Below are 27,222 nucleotides of genomic sequence, written 5' to 3' on the forward strand. Positions count from 1 at the left end.
GGTCTGCTGGAATACACCTGTTTGATGGTCTCAGTACAAGAATGAGACAACTCCCCTGGGCTTTCTCTTGGCATACAGGTAGCTGGATTTAAGGCCTGACATACTTTAAGGGTCACTTCAGGAGTGTCAAGAAGGATGGCCTGATATTTTGTGAGGCAGCCTCCAGTCAGCCATTGTTGTCCTTTAATTTCTGATACTCCCTGTACCTGGTGTGGGGTCAATACTTCCACGGGTTGATCCGTGGTGAGTTTTGTGGCCTCTTCGACTAGCAGGGCTGGCTGCTATGGCTGTCAGACAGCGTGGCCATCCTGAGGCCACTGGGTCCAATTGCTCGGAGAGATATACCACTAGCCATGGAACTGGCCCTACTTTTTGGGTGAGAACTCCCAGGGCTATTCCGTTTCTCTGAGGTGAATAGAGTAAAGGGCTTGTTACGATCTGGGATCCCTGTAGGGCTCGGGCACTAGTCAGGGCTGTCTTTATCTAATCAAATGCTTTTTGTAAATTCCCTGTCCAATATAGAGGTTGTGTGTCCATTCCCTTCAAGGCCTTATACAATGGTTTTGCCATGAGACCAACCCTGGGGATCCAAATCCTGTAAAGCCCAGCCCTTCCTGAGAAGGTTCTGAGCTGTTTCTTTGTGTGTGGTCATCGTAAATGCAGGATTGCTTCCTTATGCTGGGTCGTAAGGGTGCGCTTCTCTTGGCTCAGAACATGTCCCAGGTAGGTGACCCTCTGGGAGGAAATTTGGGCTTTCTGGGGGGATACTTTATACCCCTGGAGGCCAGGAACCTGAAGATCTGTACAGTGTTTTGGTCTGAAGCTTCCTTTGAAGGGCTGCAGATAAGGAGTCATCTGCATATTGTAATAATGCCCTCATATCTAACTTTAGTTTCCTTAGTTCCAACGCCTTGCCAAACAGGTTTGGGCTGTCCTGGAATCCCTGAGGAAGGACAGTCCAGGTATATTACTGGGTCTCATTAGTGTCTGGGTCAGTCCATTCAAGAGCAAAAATGTATCGAGAATCAGGGCGAACAGGTATACAGAAGAAGACGTTTTAAGATCAAGGACTGTAAACCAGGTGTATCCTTTGGGACCAAGTAAGGATTGTGTATGGGCTGGGAACAATTGGATGAAGAGGAATCACAGCTTCACTTAAGATTCAGAGATCTTGGACCATTCTATATTCCCTACTAGGTGTGAGGACAGGTAGGATTAGAGTATTACAGGGAGATTGACATGGCACCAAAAGCCTATATATATATATATATATATATATATATATATATATATTTTTTTTTTTTTTTTTTTTTTTTACGGTACGCGGGCCTCTCACTGTTGTGGCCTCTCCCGTTGCGGAGCATAGGCTCCAGACGTGCAGGCTCAGCGGCCATGGCTCACGGGCCCAGCCACTCCGCGGCACGTGGGATCTTCCCGGACCGGGGCATGAACCCGTGTCCCCTGCATTGGCAGGAGGACTCTCAACCACTGCGCCACCAGGGAAGCCCAAAAGCCTATATTTGATAAATTTTGAGATTAGGGGTTGGAGTCTCTGGTTTTATGGGGTGTTGCTGCCTGGAAAGGAAGTTCTTAGTTTCTTTTAGGGTGATTTTTATAGGCGTGACAAACTTTGCCTTCCCTGGGATTACCTGATCCCAGTAGATCTATAAGTTTTTCTGGGGGAATATTTTGGGCTGTACTGTCCATGTCTCGTATAATACATAGTCCAGCCAAAAATATTCCTTGCTTTTGGTTTTCAGGGAGAGTAAGAGTCACCCCCAAGGCTGAGAGAAAGTCCCTTCCAAGTAATGGTCTAGAGCATTCAGGCATGACAAGAAACTTCTGAGTTATAAGTATCTTTCCCCAGGTGCAAGGTAGAGGGGTGGTGAAATGTTTTAGCTTTGGTCTTCCTTCTACTCCAATAATAGAGCAGGTTTCGGGGGCAAGGGGCCCAGTGTGAGAAGTCAGGACAAAGTAAGTGGCTCCCGTGTCCACTAGAAACTGGAGAAGTTTACCTGTCACGTCTTCTGCAGTTCTTCCTGTGTGATGATGACGGTCTCAGGAGCCCTGGGAGGTCCTGGGTCCTGTCAGTCAAACACTGCCGTGACTGGCATGGGGGAATTACCTCACTTGCTTCGGAGCTGGGGGCATGCCCTCCTCCAGTGGTGTACCTTCTTACAGTGTGGGCATGGCATCCTGGGTGTAGCTGGGACCTGTTTCCTGGGCATTCCTTCCTCTAGTGTTTGGGGCTCCCACAGCTAAAAAAATTTCCCTTTCCTGGCAGGGGTCTTCTGGGAGTACTTTTGGGGTGACCAGGTGGTGGGTTAGGTCTTGTCGTGATGGCTGCCAAAAGCCTAGCCTGCAGTCGTTCCTTTCTTAAGTCACACTGTTCCTTCCTTTCCTCCTCAGCCTGGTCTCTATTGCTAAAGACTCTGAAGGCCGTTATCAATAAAAAGGTTGAGAGGTGTTTGGGGCTCCATGGCAAACTTTTGAAGCTTTCTATGAGTGTCAGGGGCTGATTGGCTAATGAAGTGGGTTGCAAATACTATGTGTCCCTCAAAAGTGTCTGCATCTACATTCATATACTTTCTGAGAGTACCTATTGATGCCAATCGGTCTTGAAGTAGGATTGGATTTCATCTTGGCCTTGGGTGATCTCTTTAACCATATCATAGTTAACAGGGTTCATTATGCATTGTTTCATCCCTTCAGTAAGGCAGAGGATCATGTGATCCCTTCTAGTGATACCAGGCTGGCCTGGCCAGTAGTCTCGACTGGGATCCATTAGAGGCGCTGCTGTCATGTCCACAGGGCATTGGTGAGGTTGGGTGACATGTAATCCATCGGCATATGTTTGAGCCTGTGCCCAAATATGGGTCTTTCCTCAGTGGTGCAGCAGTGGGAAAGAACAATATTTAGGTCCTTCCAGGTAAGGTCAAAGGATAGAGTTAGTCCCGGGAATTCTTCAGTGAGCCAGCGGGGGTCCTCGGAGAATCAGCCTAAGGGAGTGCAGCAGTGGGTTGGACAAAGACAAAGGGGTGTGGGGCTTCCCTGGTGGTGCAGTGGTTGAGAGTCCGCCTGCCGATGCAGGGGACACGGGTTCGTGCCCTGGTCCGTGGAGCGGCTGGGCCCATGAGCCATGGCCGCTGAGCCTGCGCATCCGGAGCCTGTGCTCCGCAATGGGAGAGACAACAGTGAGAGGCCCGCGTACCAAAAAAAAAAAAAGAAAAAGGGGTGTGGACTCCAGTAACTCCCTGAGGCCCACTGACTACTTCCTGAAGGGGGCTGGGAAGCTCTGGCTGCACTGCTGGTATGGAAGGGTAAAGAGGCTTATAGGGCAGGGGAGGAGCTGAAGATGGTGAAAGAGTGTGGGGCTTGGGGCTTCTGTCTGGAGCTTGTGTTCCTCCACAGATGCCACTAGAGCGGGCTTTGGTGTAGCCTGAATGGGTCCCAGCCAGCAGGGTTCCCTAACATAGGACTTGCGTAGCTCTAGGTTCTCTCTTAGGGCCTCAGAAGCCTGAACATAAGGAACTTCCGTTCATTTAGATGTCTAACTGTAGGATGTTAGGCATTATAGTTGAGGCTTCTATTTTCTGGTCAGGCCTCATCGTCCTCAAGTTTATACTGGGGCCAGGCTGTGTTACAAAAGAAAGCACGTTTTTTTCACTTTAAACAATCTAGAGGAAACTTGTCCTAGGGAATCAGAATGCACCTGAGGGGTCAGTCCTTGGGGATGGAAGAGGTGTTTCCTATCATTCCTTCAGGGAGATGGTGCTCCCGTAACAGAGAGGTGCACTGGCGTTAGGAGGTCCCGTGGCAGTTCCCTAGGACAGGACTTGTTCCAGGTGTCCCTGTCCACCTAGTCCCTTCCATACTAGTCACAATGGGGGTTAGCTACTCCCCCATACGGCGATGCTGCTGGCCCCAGCATCCTGGGGCCTGTGTCCTATCGTGGTGTCTGCAGTACCCAGGATGAGTGGCCGTCCTGAAGGTTTCTCTATAGATTCTGTGGCCAACGATTAATCTCTGTGTTCTGGGGTATGTACTTCTAGAACAGACATCCTCATAGTTCCAGGACCTATTTAGGTTACAGCTTTTTTTCCCTAAGAGGATGGTATATTTCTGGAAACAGGCACTGGCCATGAAGGGAGGTGGTTTGTGAAAAATCTTCTCTTTTCCCTTCCCTTTTGTGGGCAGCACCCCCTGGCCTGGGTGCTACCCTGCCCCCGCCCCCAGAATGCTCCATGCAGCGGGCAGCGCCACCAGCCGGGGGTGGGGGGGGATATGGTGGCCCAAGGTGGAGGCACTCTGTCTGCACTTGGTGGGATGGAGGGCCCGACAGCCCTGTGAGAACACTCCCAATCACGCAACCCAGGGGAGGCAAGCATGGCAAACTGGGGTCATGTGTTCCTGGGGCGTGGCCATGTGTGCGTCTAGCCCCCAGCATGAACTGCCCCGTGCCCACAGTGTGAGTTGGGGGCGGGGATGGATCCCGCTTGTGTGACGGACCGTGGAGAGACCTGGCCGAATGCAGGGTGCCGTGCAGAGGCGAGTGGAGAAGAATGGCAGCCCAGATGCAGCGCCACCGCCGCTGGTTCCAACCGCACGGGGCAGGACTGTCCCCCTTCCCAACACCAGGGGTTATGTACACAGACCACCCACGGCACAAGGGAGCTCCCGAAGGGACCGTAACAGCCATGGGCACGGTGTGAACTCTCTTACAGTCTGAGTAAGGCTGCATTTTATACTTCCACACAATTGAACCCGAGGACAGCTAATTAAATGGTGGATAAGGCAAACCCAGAGGGCAAAGCTCCTATGGTTTGGGTCCCTAGCCGCCTGTGAGAATGCTTGGAAGCTTCTCCTGACGTGCCTTGCGAGTAATGAGAGGTATAAGACCTAACGGCAAGGTTGGAAAACGCCTGGCAGATTCACTTTTCCCATTTCCAGCAGAGTAAGGCATGAAAAAAGAAAGGAAAGTAAAAGATGGGGATACAGAGAGAGACAAGGATAGTCAGGCATAGGTGGACCAATAATAAGCCTATAAGGGTAGCTGCAGGGAGTGGGTGGTGGTATGCTTTTAACTGTGTGCCTAAAAACGTTGCCCGGAAATTGCCTTGAGGTGGGCGGACAGACCTATTGTCATCCGGAGGAGAGTCTTCCAGTGGCGAGTGCCCTAGCGGCTTTTAGATGCTCGACTCCTGCTCACATCTTTGCAACAGCAGGTCCGAAAATGGGACAGACAATCAGGGAGAGAGAGGGAGGGAATGGAGGGGGGAGAAATGAATGGCAGGAAGCAAGGCAGCGCCTCTCAAGCGTAAGGGAGGCGAGAGGCTGAGGCTTACCGAACTCCCCTGGCTGCCTCGCCAAAGATGATACTGGCAGCTAATTTCTTGTCTCGTCGCAGAAGGAATTCAGGGACAAGGCGGGAGGTCAGGAAAGTAAAGCAAGGGTTTATTTAAGCGATTGTATGCTCCCTAGGGGAGAGCAGCCAGGCTCCGGTGAGTAGCTGCCCTGAGTTTCTTTGGGAAACTTCTTATGTGGATGTAGAAAAGAAGAGGTGGAATATTCATTTGGGAGGGAGAGGTTTGGGGGTTCTTTTCCCTGATTTTCATCAGCCCCACCTTCCTGAGGGGAGGAAGGATTTTTGTCCTTATTTAGCCTTGATTGGAAGTATCGTGGCATCGGTGCACGATAAGAACTTCTTATATGCAAGGCTAATTTTATTGTAATGAGGGCATAGTGACCAAAAGGTTACAATGGACACCAGAGATTCCCGCCTTTTCCCACCTTTCTTTGTCTGCCTTCAGGACACTTGTCACCCCAAAATGTGTGGTTTCCTGTCGGTCTGGAAGTTCCTACTTTTGTCTACCCAAGGACCTCGGCTGTTAGGTGTGTTGTTCCTGCCATTAGGCCATTGCCCACCTTGCTCTGCTCCTATCTAGCTAACTGCCTGCTTTAGCTGTTTATCTTATGGAGTAGGATGAAGAGATGTTTCCATAGAAAAGAAGTGGGGTAGGAATAGATGAAATAAGAAAGGGAGAAAAATGGCTGAGAGAGTGGAAGCAGAGACATGAAGATAGGATATTATGATACTCTTTGTGATTGTCTGAATACTTGAAAATTTCTGAGGGGATTACATTTCTTCAGTGTGAGTTAGGCAGCCCTGAGCTTAATCATAGAAGTAGAGAGTCCCAGTGTGTTTGTAATTCGTGCAACATTTCCTGGGAGATTTAATAATAACGCCAATGCAGAAAATCTGCCCCTTCCCCTTTGAGGCCTTGAGACGGAAACAAAGAGGAACCCTACTCCTCTGTCGGCCACTGACAGCACCAGTGACAGTTTCTAAAGTGACCAGCTCTGCGCCTTTAGTCTTCCTCCAACACTGATGGCCAAAGGCCACGAGTGGAAGGAAGCTTCCTTTCCTGAATTCAGCCTTTCTCTGCTTCTCCCTGAGCACTTGTCTGTCACCGACCAGGGCTCTAAAGCCGGGAGCCATCAATCAGGAGAGTCTACAAGAATCTGCAGAATCCAGGGGACAACTAGGAATTTGTTCGCTCACCTCTCACTTGTACTGTTGTTTCATGTCAACTCTGACTTTGGCATTATGAACAGAAGACCTGAATTTGTCAGACTTTATGTCCCAGAATAACATTTATTCCTCTCCGTTGCGTGCTTCCTCTGAAGTGTTTTGTGGCAAAGGGGAACGTAGTCTTGGATATTTTGTGGAGCTGACCTCATTTCTTTTATCCAGACTCCTCAGAACATGAGGTCACCTCCTTGAGCAGGACTGAGGATTCCCACAGCACGGACAAATTGACTCTTTCATCCAAATAAAAATGTTACTGAGAGGTTTAAGTATGAGCCTCTCCAGAATGTGCCACTCTGGCATGTGGATTACTTTGAGCTGAAGTCAATCAAGCCTCAGAAGACTCAGGAAGAGCTTTTTACCTCCTCCTTAAGTGTCTAAAAGAATTCAGATAGAAGACCTGGTCCAGGAAGAGAACCATCACCAGGGATAACTATAGAGAGTGTGGGCTGGTGTGGGAGGCTGGGGGGAGCCCAGCAGGGCCTGTTTGTTCTACCTGGCACGGCAAAAACTTGTTTACCAAATATTTGCTCTTGCCACCGTCCTGTGAATTGTCTTCCTTCCCTTTGAAGGCCCAGACCCCACTCTCTTCTCCGGAGCTCAGGATGGCACATAAGCCTCAGTTGCCTCACTGTTGGGAGCCTCTCATGTCTTTGTGGGGCTCACGTACATAAAAAAATTGTTTTTCTCCTGTGAACCTGTCTTATGTCCATTTAACCTGCCAAAGAACCTAGAAAGGAAGAAGGGCAAAGTTTTTCAAGACAAATGCAAAATCTAAGTACCACAGCTGTGATGTGCCAATGGGCTGAAAAATGACAGTAGATACCCAGCACTGCCCTTGGTACACAGTACCTGTTCAATTAGCATTGGAACGTTTCATATATCACTTACTGGTGTGCCAGTCCTCTTCCAGATTAAGACAGAAAATGAATCCCTATTGTTGCATGGAAATGAATTTGCCCTGAATAAGGAAGAGTTCTTAAAATGAAAGCTGATTAAAAATTAAAATGATTCGGGAGACTGATTTTTCTGTTATTGGTGGTTTCCAAGAAATCTGGATGACCCCAAGACAAGGAAATGACAGGGGTGGAGCTAGGTGATTCAAAATGCTCCACAGCTCTGAGGTTCCGTAATCATAAAAGCAGAAAACTTGCTAGCTGCAGGGACGTATGACAGGCCTTAAGGTAGTGTTTTGGATTGCGCTAGACACACACAACTTAAAAGCTCAAGGCTTTCTGATGCATCCCAGTTATAAGTGAAATGGAGAAAGAGGGTGAGAAAGTTAAATAGTTTAATCAGAGCAGTTTTACAATTCTAAAATTAACAAGCAGACGTTGTAATAAAAGAGCTCCAATATTTGCAAAATGACCTTGCTTCCATTCTGAATCTCTTTTTTATTTGTAAAGATTCGCATTACATTTAAAAGGACTCAAAATGGAGTGACTGATATATTATTATCCGTGTTTTTTGATGCAACTGATGAAATCCCTGAATGGATATTGCTTCAGCTTTGATATTAAAAAAATGGCCCTACAAGAAGTCCTTAATCCACAACTGATCACAGGTGGCCGAAAGAAAGAGAAAAACCCAAAACTACTGTCAAGTTCATAATGTATCACATTGTTGGTGGATGACACTGGCTCCAAATATACAATTAAGCCCACGACACTTTATTACTATGGATATAATTATCATGAAAGTTCTTTCACGTGGATCAACTTGCTTCTGAAGGTTTTCTTGGTTCATTTAAACTTGCATAATAAACATGCAATGAATTATTTCTTTTGAAAGTATATTTTTTGCAGTCTTTTTGTTTTCATACAAAGATTTCATAAAGTTGCAATATTGCATCAGAGCATTACCAGAATAAGAGCACAGGGGGAGGGGAAATGGGAATCTGGATGAATGAGAAGAACCTCCTCTCATCCTGAGACAGGCCACCCGTCTTTTTTAAAAGGTGCACGCAAACTGCTTTTCTTACCCTCCCCCACCAAAGAAAAGCATGAAAGAAAAAAAAAAACCCTCACAAAAATCAATCTAACTAAGAAAAAAAGTCGACATAAGGAAAATAAAGATGTTTTTTCATGCACATATCTTCTGCATAGCTCAACCCACATATAGTAAGGCACTATTTCCCTTCGTAACTGGTGTCCACGGCAATCTGGTAAGTGCTACAGTGCTCTGTGACCATTAGAGAGTTCCTTTCTGGATGGTGAAATAAAGAGGCCGGATGAGTGTGGCTGCCACGCTTCTCTGTGAAAGCCCCATAGTGCAAGCTGATTTCCAGGAGTCTCAGAAGGAAATCTGTGTGTGTAACAATTGAGAGTCTCCAGAATGGTTTTCTTTCCAAAGTTCCTATTTTGTCCTTGTATGAATTTAGATTATTCTTCAGTCATTATTCTCAAAGAAAATACACTAGGTGGGGGAAAAAGCACAGTCAAGTCTTGAGAAACACAGCTTCACTGCTCTGAGAAAGCATATAATGCTGGCAATTCAGAAAATCAGCAGATGTTTCCAAGGGAACAGAGAGAGAGAGAGAGAGAGAGAGTCTAGAAACAGAAGAACAGAGACAAAGACAGAGAGAGCGTGTCTGTGTGTGTGTGTGTGTGTGTGTGTGTTTGTTTTCGGAGGTGATCTGGGACTGAGATTAATTTAGCTGGTCTTCGTACTGTTTCCGGAAACAATCCCCAGCGGGGAAGAATTCCCAGCACCTTTCTTGATACATCTTCCAAACATAAGATTCCTGTAAAAGTAAAGGCAATGTGTTAAGAACATGTCTTTCCCTAGGATCTCTGTGTTACCACAAAATATAAGATAGAAAGAGACTCAAATTTGTTATTTTACATACATATATATATATGTCACATACATATAATGGTGTATTACACATAGTTATAATCCCAAATTCATTTAGGTAGTTCCTAATTATACCAGGTCTTATTTATTTCTACTAATAAATAATCAATCTTCATCCTGACTGTAATATAATAATGATAAAAACCTATTTGTGATATATGATTTTGAGGGTTCCTTAAAACTATTGTTTTTGTTTAATTGTACCATTCAAATTCAAACTATTAACAATGGCAGGTGAATTTGTGGAGGGAGAATTTCAAATAGCTCGGGCAGAACCTTAAACATTTAATATGCAATTATTTATTTATTTTAATTTTTAAAATTGAAGTATAGTTGATTTACAGTGTTGTTAGTTTCAGGTGTACAGCTAAGTGATTCAGTTATACACATACATATATTTTTTTCTCAGATTATTTTCACTTATAGGTTATTACAGAATATTGAGAATAGTTCCCTGTGCTATACAGTAGGTATTTGTTGCTATCTATTTTATATATAGTAGTGTGTATATGTTAATCACAAACTCCTAATTTATCCCTTCCACTCCTTTCCTCTTTGGTAACCATAGATGTTTTCTATGTCTGTGGCTCTATTTCTGTTTTGTATATAAATTTATTTGTATCATTTTATTTTTGGTTCCACATACAAGAAATATCATATGACTTTTGTCTTTGTCTGACTTACTTAACTTAGTATCATAATCTCTAGGTCCATTCATGTTGCTGCAAAAAGCATTATTTCATAATTTTTTATGCCCAAGTAATATTCCATTGTGTGTGTGTGTGTGTGTGTGTATCACATCTTCTGTATCCACTCATTTGTCAGTGGACATTTAGGTTGTTTCAATGTCTTGGCTATTGTAAATAGTGCTGTAGTAAACATTGGGGTACATATCTTTTCAAATTAATCGTTTTCTCCAGATATATACCCAGGAGTGGAATTGCAGGATCATATGGTAGCTCTATTGTTAGTATTTTAAGGAACCTCCATACTGTTCTCCATAGTGGCTGTACCCATTTACAATCCCACCAACAGTGTAGGAGGGTTTCTTTTTCTCCACACCCTCTCAGTATTTATTATTTGTAGACTTCTTGATGACAGCCATTCTGACCGGTGTGAAGTGATACCTCATTGTAGTTTTGATTTACAGTTCTCTAATAATTAGCAATGCTGAGCATCTTTTCATGTGCTTTTTGGCTATCTGTATGTCTTCTTTAGAGAAACGCCTATTTAGGCGTTTCTGCCCATTTTTGATTGGGTTGGTGGTTTTTTTGATATTAAGGTGTAGGAGCTGTTTGTATATTTTGGATATATTTTGTATATCCTTTGTCAGTTGCATCATTTGCAAATATTTACTCCCAGTCCGTAGGTTTTCTTTCCATTTTGTTTATGGCTTCCTTTGCTATTCAAAAGATGTTAAGTTGTTAGGTCCCACTTGTTTATTTTGGTTTTTATTTCCATTACACTAGGAGACAGATCCAAAAAGATACTGCTGTGATTTATGGCAAAGAGTGTTCTGCCTATGTTTTCTTCTAGGAGTTACACAGTATCCAGGCTTACATTTAGGTCTTTAATCCATTTTGAGTTTATTTTCGTGTGTGGTGTTAGGGAGTGTTCTAATTTCATTCTTTTACATGTAGCTGTCCAGTTTTCCCAGCACCACTTATTGAAGAGACCATCTTTTCTCCATTGTATATTGTACCTCCTTTGTTGTAAACTAATTGACCAAAGGTGCGTTGGTTTATTTCTGGGATTTCTTTTTTTTTTAATTGTTATTGGAGTATATAATTGGTTTACAATGTTGTGTTAGTTTCTGCTGTACAGAAAAGTGAATTTATATATATATATATATATAAATGAAATAATTCCCCTCTTTTTTAGATTTCCTTCCCATTTAGGTCACCATGGAGCATAGAGTAGAGTTCCCTGTGTTACATAGTAGGTTCTCATTAGTTATCTATTATATACGTAGTAGTGTATATGTGTCAATCCTAATCTCAGTTCATCCCACCCCCCTTCCCCCTTGATATCCATAAGTTTGTTCCCTACATCTGTGTCTCTATTTCTGCTTTGCAAATAAGTTCATCTGTACCATGTTTCTAGATTCCATGTATAAGTGATATTCCATGATATTTTTTCTTTCTCTGATTTACTTCACTCTGTACCACAGTCTCTAGGTTTGTCCACGTCTCTGCAAATGGCACTATTTCGTTCCTTTTTATGGCTGAGTAATATTCCATTGTATATATGTTCCACATCTTTATCCATTCCTCTGCTGATGGACATTTAGGTTGCTTCCATGTCCTGGCTATTGTAAATAGTGCTGCAATGAATATTGGGGTGCATGTATCTTTTTGAATTATGGTTTTCTCAGGGTATATGCCCAGTAGTGGGATTGCTGGGTCATATGGTAGTTCAATTTTTAGTTTTTTGGTGGACCTCCATACCATTCTCCATAGTGGCTGTACCAATTAACATTCGCACCAACAGTGTAGGAGGGTCCCCTTTTCTCTACATCCTCTCCAGCATTTATTGTTTATAGAGTTTTTTGATTATGGCCATTCTGACCGTTGTGAGATGATACCTCACTGTAGTTTTGATTTGCATTTCTCTAATAATTAGTGATGTTGAGCATCTTTTCATGTGCCTCTAGGCCATCTGTATGTCTTTGGAGAAATGTCTATTTAGGTCTTCCACCCATTTTTTGATTGGGTTGTTTGTTTTATTGATATTGAGCTGCATGAGCTGTTTGTATATTTTGGAGATTAATCCCTTGTCGGTTACAAATATTTTCTCCCATTCTGAGGGTTGCCTTTTCATTTTGTTTATGGTTTCCTTTGCTGTGAAAAAGCTTTTAAATTTAATTAGGTCCCATTTGTTTATTTTTGTTTTTATTTTCATTACTCTAGGAGGTGTTATCTAAAAAGATCTTGCTGTGATTTATGTCAAAGAGTGTTCTGCCTCTGTTTTCCTCTAGGAATTGCATAGTATCCGGCCTTACAATTAGGTCTTTAATCTATTTTCAGTTTATTTTTGTGTATGGTGTTAGGGAGTGTTCTAATTTCATTCTTTTACATGTAGCTGTCCAGTTTTCCCAGCACCACTTGTTGAAGAGACTGTCTTTTCTCCATTGCATATTCTTGCCTCCTTAATCATCGATTAGTTGACCATAGGTGTGTGGGTTTATCTCTGGGCTTTCTGTCCTGTTCCATTGATCTATATTTCTGTTTTTGTGCCAGTACTGTCTTGATTACTGTAGCTTTGTAGTGTAGACTGAAGTCAGGGAGCCTGATTCCTCCAGTTCCATCTTTCTTTCTCAAGAGTGCTTTGACTATTTGGGGTCTTTTGTGTCTGCATACAAATTAAAAATAATTTTGTTCTAGTTCTTTGAAAATGCCATTGGTAATTTGATAGGGATTACACTGAATCTCTAGATTGCCTTGGGTAGTTTATTCATTTTTCAAAAAATTTATTTATTTTTGGCTGTGCTGGGTCTTCACTGATTCACGCAGGCTTTCTCTAGTTGCGGTGAGCAGGGGCTGCTCTTCATTGTGGCGCATGGGCCTCTTATTGCGGTGGTCTCTCCTGTTGCAGAGCACAGGCTCTAGGCGCACTGGCTTAAGTAGTTGTGGCTCGCAGGCTCCAGAGCACAGGCTCAGTAGTTGTGGTGCACGGGCCTAGTTGCATTGCGGTATGTGGGATCTTCCTGGACCAGGGCTCAAACCCATGTCCCCTGTGCTGGCAGGTGGACTCCTAACCACTGCACCACTAGGGACGCTTGGTTTATTCATTCTGACAATATTGATTCTTCCAACCCAAGAACATGGTATATTTTTCCATCATTTTGTGTCATCTTGGTTTCTTTCATCAGCATCTTATAGTTTTCGAAGTACAGGTCTTTGTCTCCTTAGGTAGGTTTATTCCTAGGTATTTTATTCTTTTTGATGCGATGGTAAATGGGATTGTTTCCTTTGTTTGTTTTTGTCCTTATGAAATTCTTTTATTTTTAACTTTTTATTAGAGTGTAGTTGATTTACAATATTGTGTTTCCTCAAGTGAATCAATTATACATATACACGTATCCACTCTTTTTTAGATTCTTTTCCCATATAGGTCACTACAGAGTATTGAGTAGAGTTCCCTGTGCTATACAGCAAGTCCTTGTTGATTATCTATTTTACATATAGTAGTGTGTACATGTCAATCCCAATCTCCCAATTTATCCCTCTCCCCTTCCCCCCTGGTAACCATAAATTTGTTTTTTACATCTGTGACTCTATTTCTGTTTTGTAAATAAGTTCATTTGACCCATTTTCTTAGATTCCACATATATATGCGATATCATATGATATTTGTCTTTCGCTGTCTTACTTCACTCAGTATGACAATCTCTAGGTCCGTGCATGTTGCTGCAAATAGCATTATTCCATTCTTTTTTATGGCTGAGTAATATTCCACTGTATGTGTGTACCACATCTTCTTTACCCATTCCTTTGTCAATGGACATTTAGGTAATGGGATTGTTTCCTAATTTCTCTTTCTGATTATTTGTTGTTAGTGTGTAGAAATGCAACAGATTTCTGTGTGTTAATTTTGTATCCTGCAACTTTACTGAATTCCTTGATGAACTCTAGTAGTTTTCTGGTAGCATCGTTAGGATTTTTTATGTGTAGTATATCACATCATTTACAAACAGTGACAGTTTTACTTTTTTTCCAATTTGAATTCCTTTTATTGCTTTTTCTTCTCTGATTGCTGGGGTTAGGACTTCCAAAACAACATGGAGTAAAAGGGGTGACAGTGGACATCCTTGTCTTGTTCCTGATCTTAGAGTAAATGCTTTTAGGTTTTCACCATTGAGTGTGATGTTAGCTGTGGATGTGTCATATGTGGGCTTTATTATGTTGAGGTAGGTTCCCTCTATGCCTACTTTCTGCAGAGTTTTTGTCATAAGTGGATGTTGACTTTTATCAAAAGCTTTTTCTGCATCTATTGAGATGATCATATGGTCTCTATCCTTTAATTGGTTAATATGGTGTATTACACTGATTGATTTGGGAATATTGAAAAACCCTTACATCCCTGGGATAAATCCCACTCAATCATGGTGTATGATCCTTTTAATGTATTGTTGGATTTGGTTTGCTAGTGTTTTGTTGAGGATTTTCGTGTCTATGTTCATCAGTAACATTGGCCTGTAATTTTTTTTGTGGTATCTTTGTCTGGTTTTGGTATCAGGGTGATGGTGGCCTCATAGAATGAGTTTGAAACTGTTTCTTCCTCTGCAGTTTTTTGGATTAGTTTCAGTATAGGTGTTAACTCTTCTCTAAATGTTTGGTAGAATTCTGCTGTGAAGCCATCTGGTCCTGGACTTCTGTTTTTTGGGAGTTTTTAAATCACAGGTTCAATTCTAGTACTTGTAATTGGTCTGTTCCTATTTCTGTTTATTCCTTGTACCTTTCTAAGAAGTTGTCCATTTCTTCTAGGTTGTCCATTTATTAGCATATAGTTCTTGTATTAGTCTCTTATGGTCCCTTGTGTTCCTGTGGTTTCCTACGTAACATCTCCCTTTTCATTTCTAGTTTTATTGATTTGGGTGCCCTCCCTTTTTTTCTTGATGAATCTGGCTAAAGATTTATTCAGTTTTGTTTATCTTTTCAAGGAACCAGCTTTTAGTTTCATTGATCTTTTCTATTGTTTCCTTCATCTCTATTTCATTTATTTCTGCTCTGATCTTTATGATTGTTTTCCTTCTACTAACTTTGAGGTTTGTTTGTTCTTTCTCGAGTTGATTTAGGTGTAAGGTTGGGTTGTTTGAGTTTTTTTTTTGGTTCTTGAGCCTATATGGCTGTAACTATAAAGTTTACATGGCTATACACTTCTCTCTTAGAACTGTTTTTGCTGCATCCCATAGGTTTTGGAACCTCGTGTTTTCATTGTCATTTGTCTCTAGGTATTTTTTAATTTCCCCTTTGATTTCTTCAGTGATCCATCGGTTGGTGGTAGCATAGTTTCAATATCACTACTTGTGACTGATCTGTTCGTATGTTCTATTTCTTGCTGGTGCAATGTTGTACCTTTCTAAGAATTTGTCCATTTCTTCCCGGTTCTCCCTTTTATTGGCATATAGTTGCTTATACTAGTCTCTTATGATCCTTTGTATTTCTGTGGTGTCCATTCTGACCTCTGATTTGAGGTCTCTCCCTTTTTTTCTTGATGAATCTGGGTAAAGGTTTATCAATTTTATCTTCTCAGAGAACCAGCTTTTAGTTTCATTGATCTTTGCTATTGTTTCCTTTGTGTCTATTTCATTTATTTCTGCTCTGATCTTGATTTCTGTCCTACTAAATTTGGGTTTTGTTTGTTCTTCTTTCTCTGGTTGCTTTAGGTGTAAGGTTAGGATGTTTGAGAGTTTTCTTGTTTCCTGAGGTTAGACTGTATTGCTATAAACTTCCTTCTTAGAACTGCTTTTGCTGCATCCCATAGTTTTTGGGTTGTCAAGTTTTCGTTGCCATTTGTTTCTAGGTATTTTTTTAAATTTTCCTCTTTGATTTCTTCAGTGATCCATTGGTTGTTTAGTAACATATTGCTTAGCCTCCATGTGTTTGTGTGTGTTTTACAGTTTTATTCCTATAATTGATTTCTAATCTCATAGCATTGTGGTCACAAAGGATGCTTGATATGATTTCAGTTTTCTTACATTTACTGAGGCTTGCTTTTTAGCCCAGCATGAGATCTATCCTAGAGAATGTTACATGTGCACTTGTAAAGAATGTGTATTCTGCTGCTTTCAGATGGAATGCTCTATAAATATCAATGAAGTCCATCTGGTCTTATGTGTCATTTAAGGCCTGTGTTTCCTTATTGATTTTCTGTCTGGATGATCTGTCCATTGATGTAAGTGGGGTGTTAAAATCACCCATTAATATTGCGCTAGTGTCAATTACTCCTTTTATGTCTGTTAACATTTCCTTCTACATTGAGGTGCTCCTATGTTGGGTGCATATATATTTACAATGGTTGTATCTTCTTCTTGGATTTATTCCCTTGATTACTATTTTGTGTCACTCTTTGTCTTTCATAGCAGTCTTTATTTTAAACTCTATTTTGTCTAATCTGAGTATTGCTACTCTTGATTTCCATTTACATGGAATACCTTTTTCCATCCCCTCACTTTCAGTCTGTATGTGTCCCTAGATCTGAAGTGGGTCTCTTGTACACAGAATTTATATGGGTCCTGTTTTTGTATCCATTCACCCAGTCTGTGTCCTTTGGTTGGAGCATTTAATCCATTTACATTTATGGAAATTATCAATAGGTATATTTTTATTGCCATTTTGTTAATTGTTTTGGATTTGCTTTTGTTGGTCTTTTCTTCCTTTCCTATTTTGTTCTCCTGTCTTGTGATTTGATGACCATCTTTAGTGTTGTGTTTGAATTCCTTTTTTTAATGTGTGTATATCAATTATAGATTTTTGATTTGTGATTACCATGAGGTTTTGATATAGCAGTCTATATATATACTTGATTAAGTTGCTGATCTCCTAATTTCAAATGCATTTCAAATATCCTACATTTGTACTCTCCTCTCATGATTACTGGTTTAGTTATCCTATTTGTGTATGAAGGATTTCCTACCTTTACTGTATATTTGCCTTACAGGTGAGCTTTCCCATTTTGTAATTTTTTTTCTAGTTGTTGCCTTTTCCTTTCTGCCTAGAGAAGTTCCTTTAGCACTTGCTATAAAGCTGATTTGGTGGTGCTGAATTCTCTTAACTTTTGCTTGTCTGTAAAGCTTTTGATTTCTCCATCAACTCTGCATGAGAGCCTTGCTGTGTAGAGCATTCATGGTTGTAGGTTTTTCCCTTTCATCACTTTAAATATATTATGCCACTCCCTTCTGGCCTGCAGAGTTTCTGCTGAGAAATTAACTGATAGTATTATGGGGAATCCTTTGTATGTTATTTGTTGCTTTCCCATTGTGGCTTTTAATATTTTTCTTTAATTTTTGTCAGTTTTATTATTGTGTGTCTTGGTGTGTTCCCCCTTGGGTTAATCCTGCCTGAGACTCTATATTTCTTGGACTTAGGTGACTGTTTCCTTTCCCATGGTAGGGAATTTTTCAGCTATTATCTATCTCTTCAAATATCTTCTCAGGCCCTTTCTCTCTCTCTCCCTTCTGGGACCCCTATAATGTGAATGTTGGTGCCTTTGACATTGTCCCAGAGGCTGCTTAAACTGTCCTCATTTTTTTTGATTCTTTATCCAGTTCTGAAACAGTGATTTCCACCACTCTATCTTCCAGCTCACTTATCCGTTCTTCTGCCTCATTTATTCTGCTATCAATTCCTTCTACTGTATTTTTCATTTCACTTATTGTATTGTTCAGTTGTTTGGTTGTTACTTATATTTTCTAACTCTTTGTTAAAAACCTCCTGTTCCTTCTCACTCTGTGCATCCATTCTTTTCCTGAGTTCTTGCATCTTTATGATCATTGCTCTCAACTCTTTCTCAGGTAGGTTGCCTATCTCCACGTCCCTTAGTTGTTCTTCTGGGGTTTTGTTCCTTCGTCTGGAACATATTCCTCCGCCATCTCATTTGTCTGAATTTCTATTTGTATTTTTATGTATGTGGAAGGTCAGTTATGTCTCTTGACCTTGGAGAAGTGGCCCTCTGTAGGGGATGTCCTATGTGTCCCAGCAGTACACTCCCCTCTCATCACCCTCTCATCAGGGTAGTTTCTGACCTGTGTTTGCAGACTCAGTTCCACAGTGTGGAGGCGATTGTAGTTTTCTTCCTTCTGGTGTCTGCCCCCTAGTGGGTGAGGCTTGTGCAGGCTTCCTGGTGGGAGGAACTGGTGCCTCCCCACTGGTGGATGGAGCTGGGTCTTGGCCCTCTGGTGGGCTGGCCATGTAAGGGGCGTGTCTGGAGGTGGCTGTGGACTCAGGAAGCCTTTAGACAGCCTGTCTGCTGATGGGTGGGTCTGCGTTCTCACCCTGTTGGTGGTTTGGGTGTTGGGTGGAGCCAGGTCTTGGTGCCAAAATGGCGGCCTCTGGGAGAGCTCAGGCCAGTGAATCCACTGGTGTCCTTGTCCCCATAGTGAGCTATACCTGCTTCCCCAGGAGACTCTCCAAGACCAGCAGGTAAGTCTGGCCCAGGCTCCTATGAAGTCACTGCTCTTGCCCTGGGTCCTGGGGCACAAAGACCTTGTGTGTGCCCTCCAAGAGTGGTATCATCTCTGTTTTGCACAGTTCTTTGGAGCTCCTGCACTCAAGTCCTGCTGGCTTCGAAGTCAAGTGCTCTGGGGTGGGGGTGGGGGTCCTCCTCCTGATGCCAGACCCCAAGGCTGGGGAGCGTGACATAGGGCTCAGAATTCTCACTCCTGTGGGAGAAGTTCTGCAATATAATTATTCTCCAGTGTGTGGGTCACCCATCTGGGGTGGGTATAGGATTTAATTATATTGCAAGTGCACCCCTTATACTGTCTCGTTGTGGTTTCTTCTTTGTCTTTGGATGTAGAATATCTTTTTTGGTAGGTTCTAGTCTTTTTTACCAATGGTTGTTTAGCATTCAGTTGTGATTTTGGTGTGCTCCTGAGAGGAGGTGAGCTCAGGGTCCTTCTACTCTGCCATCTTGTCCCAGGATATGCAATTATTTTTAAATGACTGTAATACTATTGAATGAAGTTCATTTGAAATCATCTGCTATCTGATTAAGCAATCAAGTATATTATAATTATCAAAACCCAAACTCAGCATTTTCAGCTAATAAATGTGCAATTCTAATTTTACTTTTTCTACTACAGCAATCTTTGCATACACATCCAGGATAACAGGAATGTTATACTAAGATACCATGACTAATATCTGAAAGTAATTCCAAAGTTAATGTTTAATGTACACATTCCAAAATGCAGAGATTCTTTTATCGTCATTTCTTTTAGATGACGTATGGCCACTCTTTACCTACCTGTCCTGTGTGCTCTGTTTCATCTTTGTTTATGAGATACATCAGAAAAAACCTACAGATACAGAGAGAGTAATCAGAAATGGATTGTATGGAAGTATCAGCATAAACAGATACTTCTGATCCTGCCATGGACTAATAGCTCTTCACGGCAGAGAAAATAACTGGGTCAAAACCTGCAGGGCCAAAAAAAAAAAAAAAATGCCATGGGGACCAAAAGCTTAATCAGCTTTTAAAATATTTTTTTCAAAGGAGCTATAATGTGTTCACAGATTACGTTATACCTCTTGGGAGCTGCTTTATATCAGGCTCAGTGCCAGACCCTGCCTGCAACTGTTTCCACATTCACTCATGGAGCAGGAATTGAAATCCTCATTTGGATAAACCAATAATTAAAAAGGTTCAATAACTTGTCTAATATTGCACACTTGTGAATTCCAAAACCCACTTTTTTTTTAATTGCTACAATGCTATATCTTTTTTTTTCTAGATCTTTTCTGTTAGATATTAAAATCAGGTTAGAAACGGATTAAGAAATAATATTGGACTGAAGTAAGTACTGTTTTGGCTAGTCTCAAGTAATAGATTTCTATGTATTAAAAACAAAATACAACATTTAACTGTTTGCAGCGGTGCCTAAAGTGATTCTTCAGTAAAGAAACGTGAAGATTCACATATCTCTAGGGAGCAGCTGGAGCATTCCTGTTCGAAATGGAAAACACGGCCCAAGCTCTCTGAGAGGCTTGGTACATGTTCTCATCCTGGCCACCTTTTCATTTCATGTTCTAGAAGGTACTGTTCACGTGGAGGGCTGCAACTTCATTTCCTAAGTCCAAAGAACCACTAGCTGTGGGTCTTTCCCTCCGAGAGGTGCTCTCTGTCCTGTTTCTCCAGCTTCCTGAGGTGGGGGATGCCGGGGTATCAGGAGAGGTAGGGGAGTCCGAGTGAGGCACACTCACAGGTAATTGGCCAAGTTGTGTTCCTGTAAAGTGTGGGTTTCAAAGCCATGGGGCACGGTGTCGAAGTAATCATTGCCTATCCCACAGATGAAGCACTTGGTCTAGAAGACAAAGGCGGTATGCAAAGGTCAGAGTTCAGAAAGCAAATCAAAAGGGAAACACAGCTCACCACTCAGGGGCAGCTACTGGGTTGATTCGGTCTACGTAAAAGATCATCCCAGAAGACCGTGCCAAGCACCTGAGTATCAGTTTAACTGTTGCCACCACTACATCTTGCCGTGGGGTTTAAATGACATAGGAACCAACAGCAAGAAGTAACAGAGGCAGAAAGAAGAGAACAAGATGATGATGGCCGAAAAGCAAAGCAATGTCTTCTTCTTTCCTCCAGCCTAAGTGAACACGCCCAGGCTCGGTGGTCACTCTTGTTCATTACACTGGCTCAAGTTATCTAGGTAGGACTGAATGTGTCCTCAGCTGAAACCACAAACTTGGTATCTATCCTAGCCAAGTCTGATGACCAAGCTGGTGGAGCGGGGGAGGCACAAATTCCTTCCATCTGGGGAGGACCAAACCAAATACCAAGCCGTGAGGTGTTGAATCAACGATTCAGAGAAGGTCCGCCACATGCCAGGCATCGTGCTAGGCACACAGCCGATATACATGTACTGGGATGGCAGTCCACTCTAGAAACAGGACCGCTGCTCTCTCCGCTTCCCTCCCATCCCGTCCATCTCTCTTCACCCTCTAGGTCTGCCATCTGCAGGCCTGCTACCCAAAACCCAGGGAGAAGCAGGCCTTCCGTTTTATCATTAGCATCTCCTGTGTATCAACTCAAATGAATTCAATAGTTATTGTCCTCATGTGGCTCCAGATGCCCATCTTCCCTGCAAATTAGAAGCTGTTTCATACCGTTAGAGGCATGTTTATGATGCCCTAGATGCGAGAGCCTAGAATCAAGATGATTAAGGTAATTTATAATTCTCCCTGCCTTACTGATCAACAGCTGCTGACAGCAGAAAGGCTCCATTCAGCAGTCCAGTCTTGTACACCATTCAGTGTCTCTTAACTAAACAGGTTCCCACGTAACAGCTTTCCCCAGGAAACTGCCCTTCCTCTTTGTTACCGCTCTCGGTCACTCTGTGTGTAACTGAGCCACCCGGCTTCTCTCTAGAGGCTCATGCTGGACGGAACCTCAGCAACATCCCCGCTTGCTCCAAACGCTTCATCCTCTGCATCTGGCCAATCACCAAGTTCTTTTCATGCCAAAGTACTGCCTCCTGCATCCTCAGTGGCACGTCTCTAGCAAAAGCCTCATCATCTCCTGCCTAGAAAATGCTGACAGCTGCTTCCCTGTCCCTGGGTGTGCCAGTGTCGAGCTCACTCCCCCTATTTTAATCCATAGTTATCTTTTTAAAATGTGAAATCTGATCACCTCACTGCCCCACTTAAGACGCTTTTCTTGCTTCCCAGCCTGTCAGTCACACTGTAAATCTCTCAAATGCATGATTAGGCTCTTAATTAGCTGGCCTTCTTCTCCAGCCCCTTTACTAGAAAGTAATGCTTCATCCCGAACCAGTTATGCTTCCAAGAAAAAAATCTGCGTATCAAATTCCCTGAGATCAGAGTCTTGGTATATAGAATGTCAGGCGGTGACGTTTTCACAGAATCCAATGTGAATGGTACCCCTGGTGATGGGCATGGTGGGGCACGTCGGAGTGGGGAGGTGGCCTAAAACTGGCCTGAGCACGCTCTCTCGCTCCCTCTCTCAAATCCACACCTCTGCGATCCTCAGGCCTCAGCTTGGGCATCCCTTCTTTTAAGTACGCCCCTGATCATACAAGAGGCAACTAGACACCAGCCCCAGAGACCCCGGTACGCAGGGTTTCCTCCTATAAAGGGCTCGTCACACTGCTCACAATGTCCTGTTTACTTATTTGTCGGCGGATCCACCATTTTGAATGAATGGTCTCCCCCTCCTGGAGGGGCAGATGACGCCACACTACTGTTTGTATGTCCCTGGAGCCCACCACACAGCCTAGCAGCCGTGCCCAACTACGTGTATTGCCTGAATCAAAAACAGGCCAATGAAGCCATGCATTGTTCATGTCCCTCCCCCTTCTCCCACAGTCGTCATTCTGTGATAAAAGACACTGGGGACAGGCAGTGTCCACAACAACAAAAATGCAGAGTCAGAAACGGAGAGACTCACCTCCATGTCTTCTTTGACCTGTTCCTGTTGGTCTCTTAGTTCCCCAAAAGCATCGATAATTAAACCTAGTGTTCAGTAAAGACGGGATTTAATCTATCAACCAGAGAAGGATAATGAAATTCACAGCCCCTTGGCTAAGCCTCCCAAGGAAAGGGACCATGACACTGAGAGATGCTCAGAGCTTGGCAGAAGATGTGAGCGCACACCAGATACTCCTACGAGGGCAGCAGCGTTCTCTCTTTGGGGGGCAGACATACATGCAGTTCCCAGGGCACATACATACTGCCTGAAAAGGGGTTTAAAAATGATGTGACAGCAGGAATAACCTTGGGTTACCTTGGCATCAAGAAATGGTATGTTACTACCTGCTTCACGCCAAGAAGGAGCAATGGCGACTGATGGTCATAAAGTACAGAAAATGCCACTAATAAGATTGTCAAGTGCTAATTTGCAAATCAAACATGCCCATATTAACTGTGAGGAATTTTTCTCAAATCATTTTTTTCGCAAGTTCATCATCAATAAACTTTCCCTAGCATTATTAACTGCAGCAGTCAGCAACTAACGGCTTCCTGCTGCCTTGTTCCCATTTCTCCTGTGACTTGCCGGGCTGTATGTTTTTTTCCAAGTGCTTTATATGACTTTGCCCTCTTGTAAACACATTATTGTTACACTCAATAAAGACATAAAGGAAGGGTTATGAATCCTTTAAACGTGTTCCTGTACTTTACTGATAAAAGGGTATCATTTTCTTGCCTGTGGAATTTAGAGGATAATGTCCCATTTATAGACATTTAATTCAAGCTAGGATAAATGTGTAAGCAGAAAAAGACAACATGAGTGATTTTTCTGAGGGAAAAAAAGTTACCTTGGAATAAAAGGAGAGGAAAAAACTACCCGCTCCAAGTTCCCTTGGAGTAAAAGGAAGATCGAATGGGTCAACGTGGCACGGTGGTTGCACGTGACGGCTCTGGGTCCAGACCCTGTGCCTTTGGATTCCAGCCCTGACACTTTTCAGCTGTACACTTCAGCCAAGTTTCTTAGACTTACTATGGCTCAGTTTCGTCAGATGTGAAGAACAGCATTCTGCTCCCAGGGCACACGGAACAGACATCATTTTTAAAGAAATCTTTTCAATAACCCGTGGCTTAGAGCTTTATATAATTTCCATGTGATAGACCCAAAGAGGCTAAATGGCTCACCCACCACCAGTTGTAAAGGTCATCAGCGGCAGGGCAGGAAATCAGACCCAGGAAAGTGCTCTTTCCATTCTGTTCTTTGAAAGGAGGCCAGAGAAACCTGTAGCCATCTCCCGGCCAGAGCAGGGTCCCTTGCTTCTTTGTTTTTCCCTCTACAGATTTCCAATGAAGAAACACTGAACGGAAGAGTTCCATTTGGCTTTTCTAAGAAACACCTGACATTCTTACCCGTCTTTAATGTTAGCTTCAACAATATGTAGGTCAAATTCTAGATCTTCTTGAGGATGATGCTTACCTTGTATTATGGCCAAGAGAATGACAATTACAAAGAAGAAGAAGGTGATATCAAAGATGATTCGATAGATCTCATACTCATCGCCGGCTGGGTCTTCGATTTCATCACCGATACCCCCTCCGGCACGTACCCCGACATACATGTGGAACATATAGCACTGGAAAAGAGAGGAATGGCTTCACTTCCTGGAGGACCTCTGCCCATTTTTATACTCAACACACCTAAGATTGTCTCTCTTGTTCCTAATCTTCACTGTGGAAATAATGAGCATCTTTGCCTTCTACATCACCTCTTTTTGTTTCAGTATTTGTAATTGTGATGCAAACACTTGGCTCTTACATTCTGCTGTCTTTTATAGTTATTTTTTTGTTTTTTGTTTTTTGGTTTTTTTTGCAGTACACGGGCCTCTCACTGTTGTAGCCTCTCCCGCTGTGGAGCACAGGCTCCGGACGCGCAGGCTCAGCGGCCATGGCTCACGGGCCCAGCCACTCCGTGGCATGTGGGATCTTCCCAGACCGGGGCACGAACCCGTGTCCCCTGCATCGGCAGGCAGACTCTCAACCACTGCGCCACCAGGGAAGCCCTCTGCTGTCTTTTAAACAAAACTCTGTGCTGCATACTCTGCTTAGCGCCTGCTGTCATACTTTGTGGGAAATGAAAAATACCTCACTAGCATCAGGCATAAGGTTATCCCATTAGGATCACAGTAAGGGCCACAAAACTATATTTAATTGCACTGTTCAGTTTTTTTGTGAGCATAACAGACAAAGGAATGGGGAAGTAAAAGTCCATTGTATAACTGGATGGAATGTTAGAAATTAAGTGAGGAAAAAACCAGACTTAACACTTACCATCCTCTAATTTATCACATTGGAATATAATGCGAAAAATTTTTAACTTTAATGTCTAGAATAAAGAAAAATGAGAGAGGCAGGGAAGAACTAGCAGCTCATTGTTTAAACTTTAAAGCAACCGACAACATGTACAGCTGCAAGTGTCCATTGCCAAAAAAGAGGGGTGCAGTAAAGCGCTTTGGGGTAGGGTTTCTCAGCCTCAAAATCATTAACATTTTAGGCCAGATAATTCTTTGTTGTGAGGTCTGTCTTATGCACTGTAGCATATGTTAGAAGGATCTCTGGCCTCTACTCACTAGATGCCAGTAGCGCCCCACTCCACAGACAATCAAAAATGTCTGCAGACATTGCCAAGTGTCCTCTGGGGGGGGGGCAACATCAGGACCACTGGATTAAGCATCTAGGGTTTTATCTTTATTTAGGATAAGTCCACACTCTCCATTCCAGGCCCTCTGATTTAGCCCTACTTCCCCTCTCTAAGTTCCCCTCTCCCAAGCACCGCCCTCTCCTCTACCCATGCCTCCTCCAAATACAGTATTCCTGATTCTAGATCTTTGCCTGCATATTCTCCTCATCTTGCAATATTCTTTCCCATTTGTATCCCATTAGAACCTACTCATCCTTCAGAACCTCAATGAATAATCTTTCTTCCATGAGCCCTCCTCAGACTGTTCGAGAAACTCTCATTTACCCAACTGATGTCACCCATCAATGCAAAACAAAAAACTCACTGTCTGCCGTAACCCTAACGAACGGGGCAAAGACCTCGAAACAGCATCTTCACGCAGTGAGACACCGCACTCCTCTGGTTCTCTCCTACATTTCTGGTCATTCCTTCTCAGCCCCCTTGGCTGGTTCTTCCTCATCTCCCTATCTCTTCATGAGCTAATGCCCAGGATTGGGTTCTCTGACTTTTTGTTTCTTTTAGGACACTCCCTTGGGGAACTTTTCCAGTTTCATGCTTAAATATCATCTGTGCTAATTACTTCAAAAAAATTCTATTTACATCTTGGGTCTCTTTCCTGAATTCCAGACTTGTATCTCCAACTTATTTTTTCATTTGATGTTTTATGATCTATCTCACTCCACTAGAATTAGTCCCATTATAAGAAGAATTACTTGGGTTACTACTCTATCATCAGTGCCTAAATAATGTCCAGCACATGATAGGTACTCAAAAATCACTTGTGGGATGGGATGACTGAGGAGTGAAAAGTTATGACTGGTCAGCTGTTCTCATGGAGAATGGCTCAAATAGACCTCAGATTCTCAGGTCATTTTAAAGAACATAAAGTTCAGGCAAAGAATAGGCAGCAAGATGATACCAAAATGCTCATAGTTCAACAGCCAATTGCTGATAGGAAACTTCTTGTATTCTGCATCTAAGTCAGACGCCTGGAATTTAATGAACAGAATTAAATAAAGGTTGGGTCACTTAGGCAATAGCAGTGAAAGCAAAAATAAACGAATGGCATCTAATCAAACTTATAAGCTTTTGCGCAACAAAGGAAACCAGAAGCAAAACAAAAAGGAAACCATAAGCAAAACATGGACTGGCAGAAAATATGTGCAAATCATGTGACTGATAAGGGCTTAAGTTCCAAAATATACAAACAGCTCATACAATTCAATAAGAAAAAAACAAACCACCCAATCGAATAATGGGCAGAAGACCTAAATAGACATTTCTCCAAAGACAACATACAGCTGGCCAAAAGGCACACGAAAAGATGCTCATTATCACTAATTATTAGAGAAATGCATATCAAGACTACAGTGGGGTACCGCCTCACACTGGTCAGAATAGCCATCATTAAAAAAATCTTATCCATACAAATAACAAATGCTGGAGAGGGTGTGGAGAAAAGGGAACCCTCCTACACTGTTGGTGGGAATGTAAATTTGTACAACCATTATGGAAAACAGTATGAAGGTTCCTTAAAAAATAAAAATAGAGTTGCCATATGATCCAGCAATTCCACTCCTGAGCATATACCCAGACAAAACTGTAATTCATACAGATACATGCATCCCCATGTTCACTGCAGCACTATTTACAATAGCCAAGACATGGAAATAACCTAAAAGTCCATTGACGGATGGATAAAGAAGATGTGGTATACACACACACACACACACACACACACACACACACACACACACACACTGGAATATTACTCAGCCATAAAAAGAATGAAATAATGCCATCTGCAGCAATATGGATGCAACTAGAGATTGTCATACTAAGCTAAATAAGTCAGAAAAAGAAAGACAAATACCACATGATATCACTTA

At 42.6% G+C, this 27,222-nt stretch overlaps 1 protein-coding gene across 1 annotated transcript in view; it reads right to left on the reverse strand.

Annotated features, from left to right (window-relative positions):
* Nucleotides 1–7,866: 7,866 nt before the first annotated feature.
* RYR2 (ryanodine receptor 2) overlaps nt 7,867–27,222 on the reverse strand; it is a 721,598-nt gene continuing 702,242 nt past the window's right edge. The window contains exons 100-104 of the mRNA XM_067710999.1: nt 24,074–24,230; nt 22,580–22,644; nt 20,371–20,471; nt 19,415–19,466; nt 7,867–9,332 (exon numbers count right to left, since the gene is read on the reverse strand). Of these exons, the coding sequence (XP_067567100.1) occupies nt 9,237–9,332; nt 19,415–19,466; nt 20,371–20,471; nt 22,580–22,644; nt 24,074–24,230 (471 nt within the window). The 3' untranslated portion in view covers nt 7,867–9,236. The remainder of the gene's footprint in view (nt 9,333–19,414; nt 19,467–20,370; nt 20,472–22,579; nt 22,645–24,073; nt 24,231–27,222) is intronic.

This window comes from Pseudorca crassidens, chromosome 16 (assembly GCF_039906515.1).
Source record: "Pseudorca crassidens isolate mPseCra1 chromosome 16, mPseCra1.hap1, whole genome shotgun sequence".
Taxonomy (NCBI): domain Eukaryota; kingdom Metazoa; phylum Chordata; class Mammalia; order Artiodactyla; family Delphinidae; genus Pseudorca; species Pseudorca crassidens.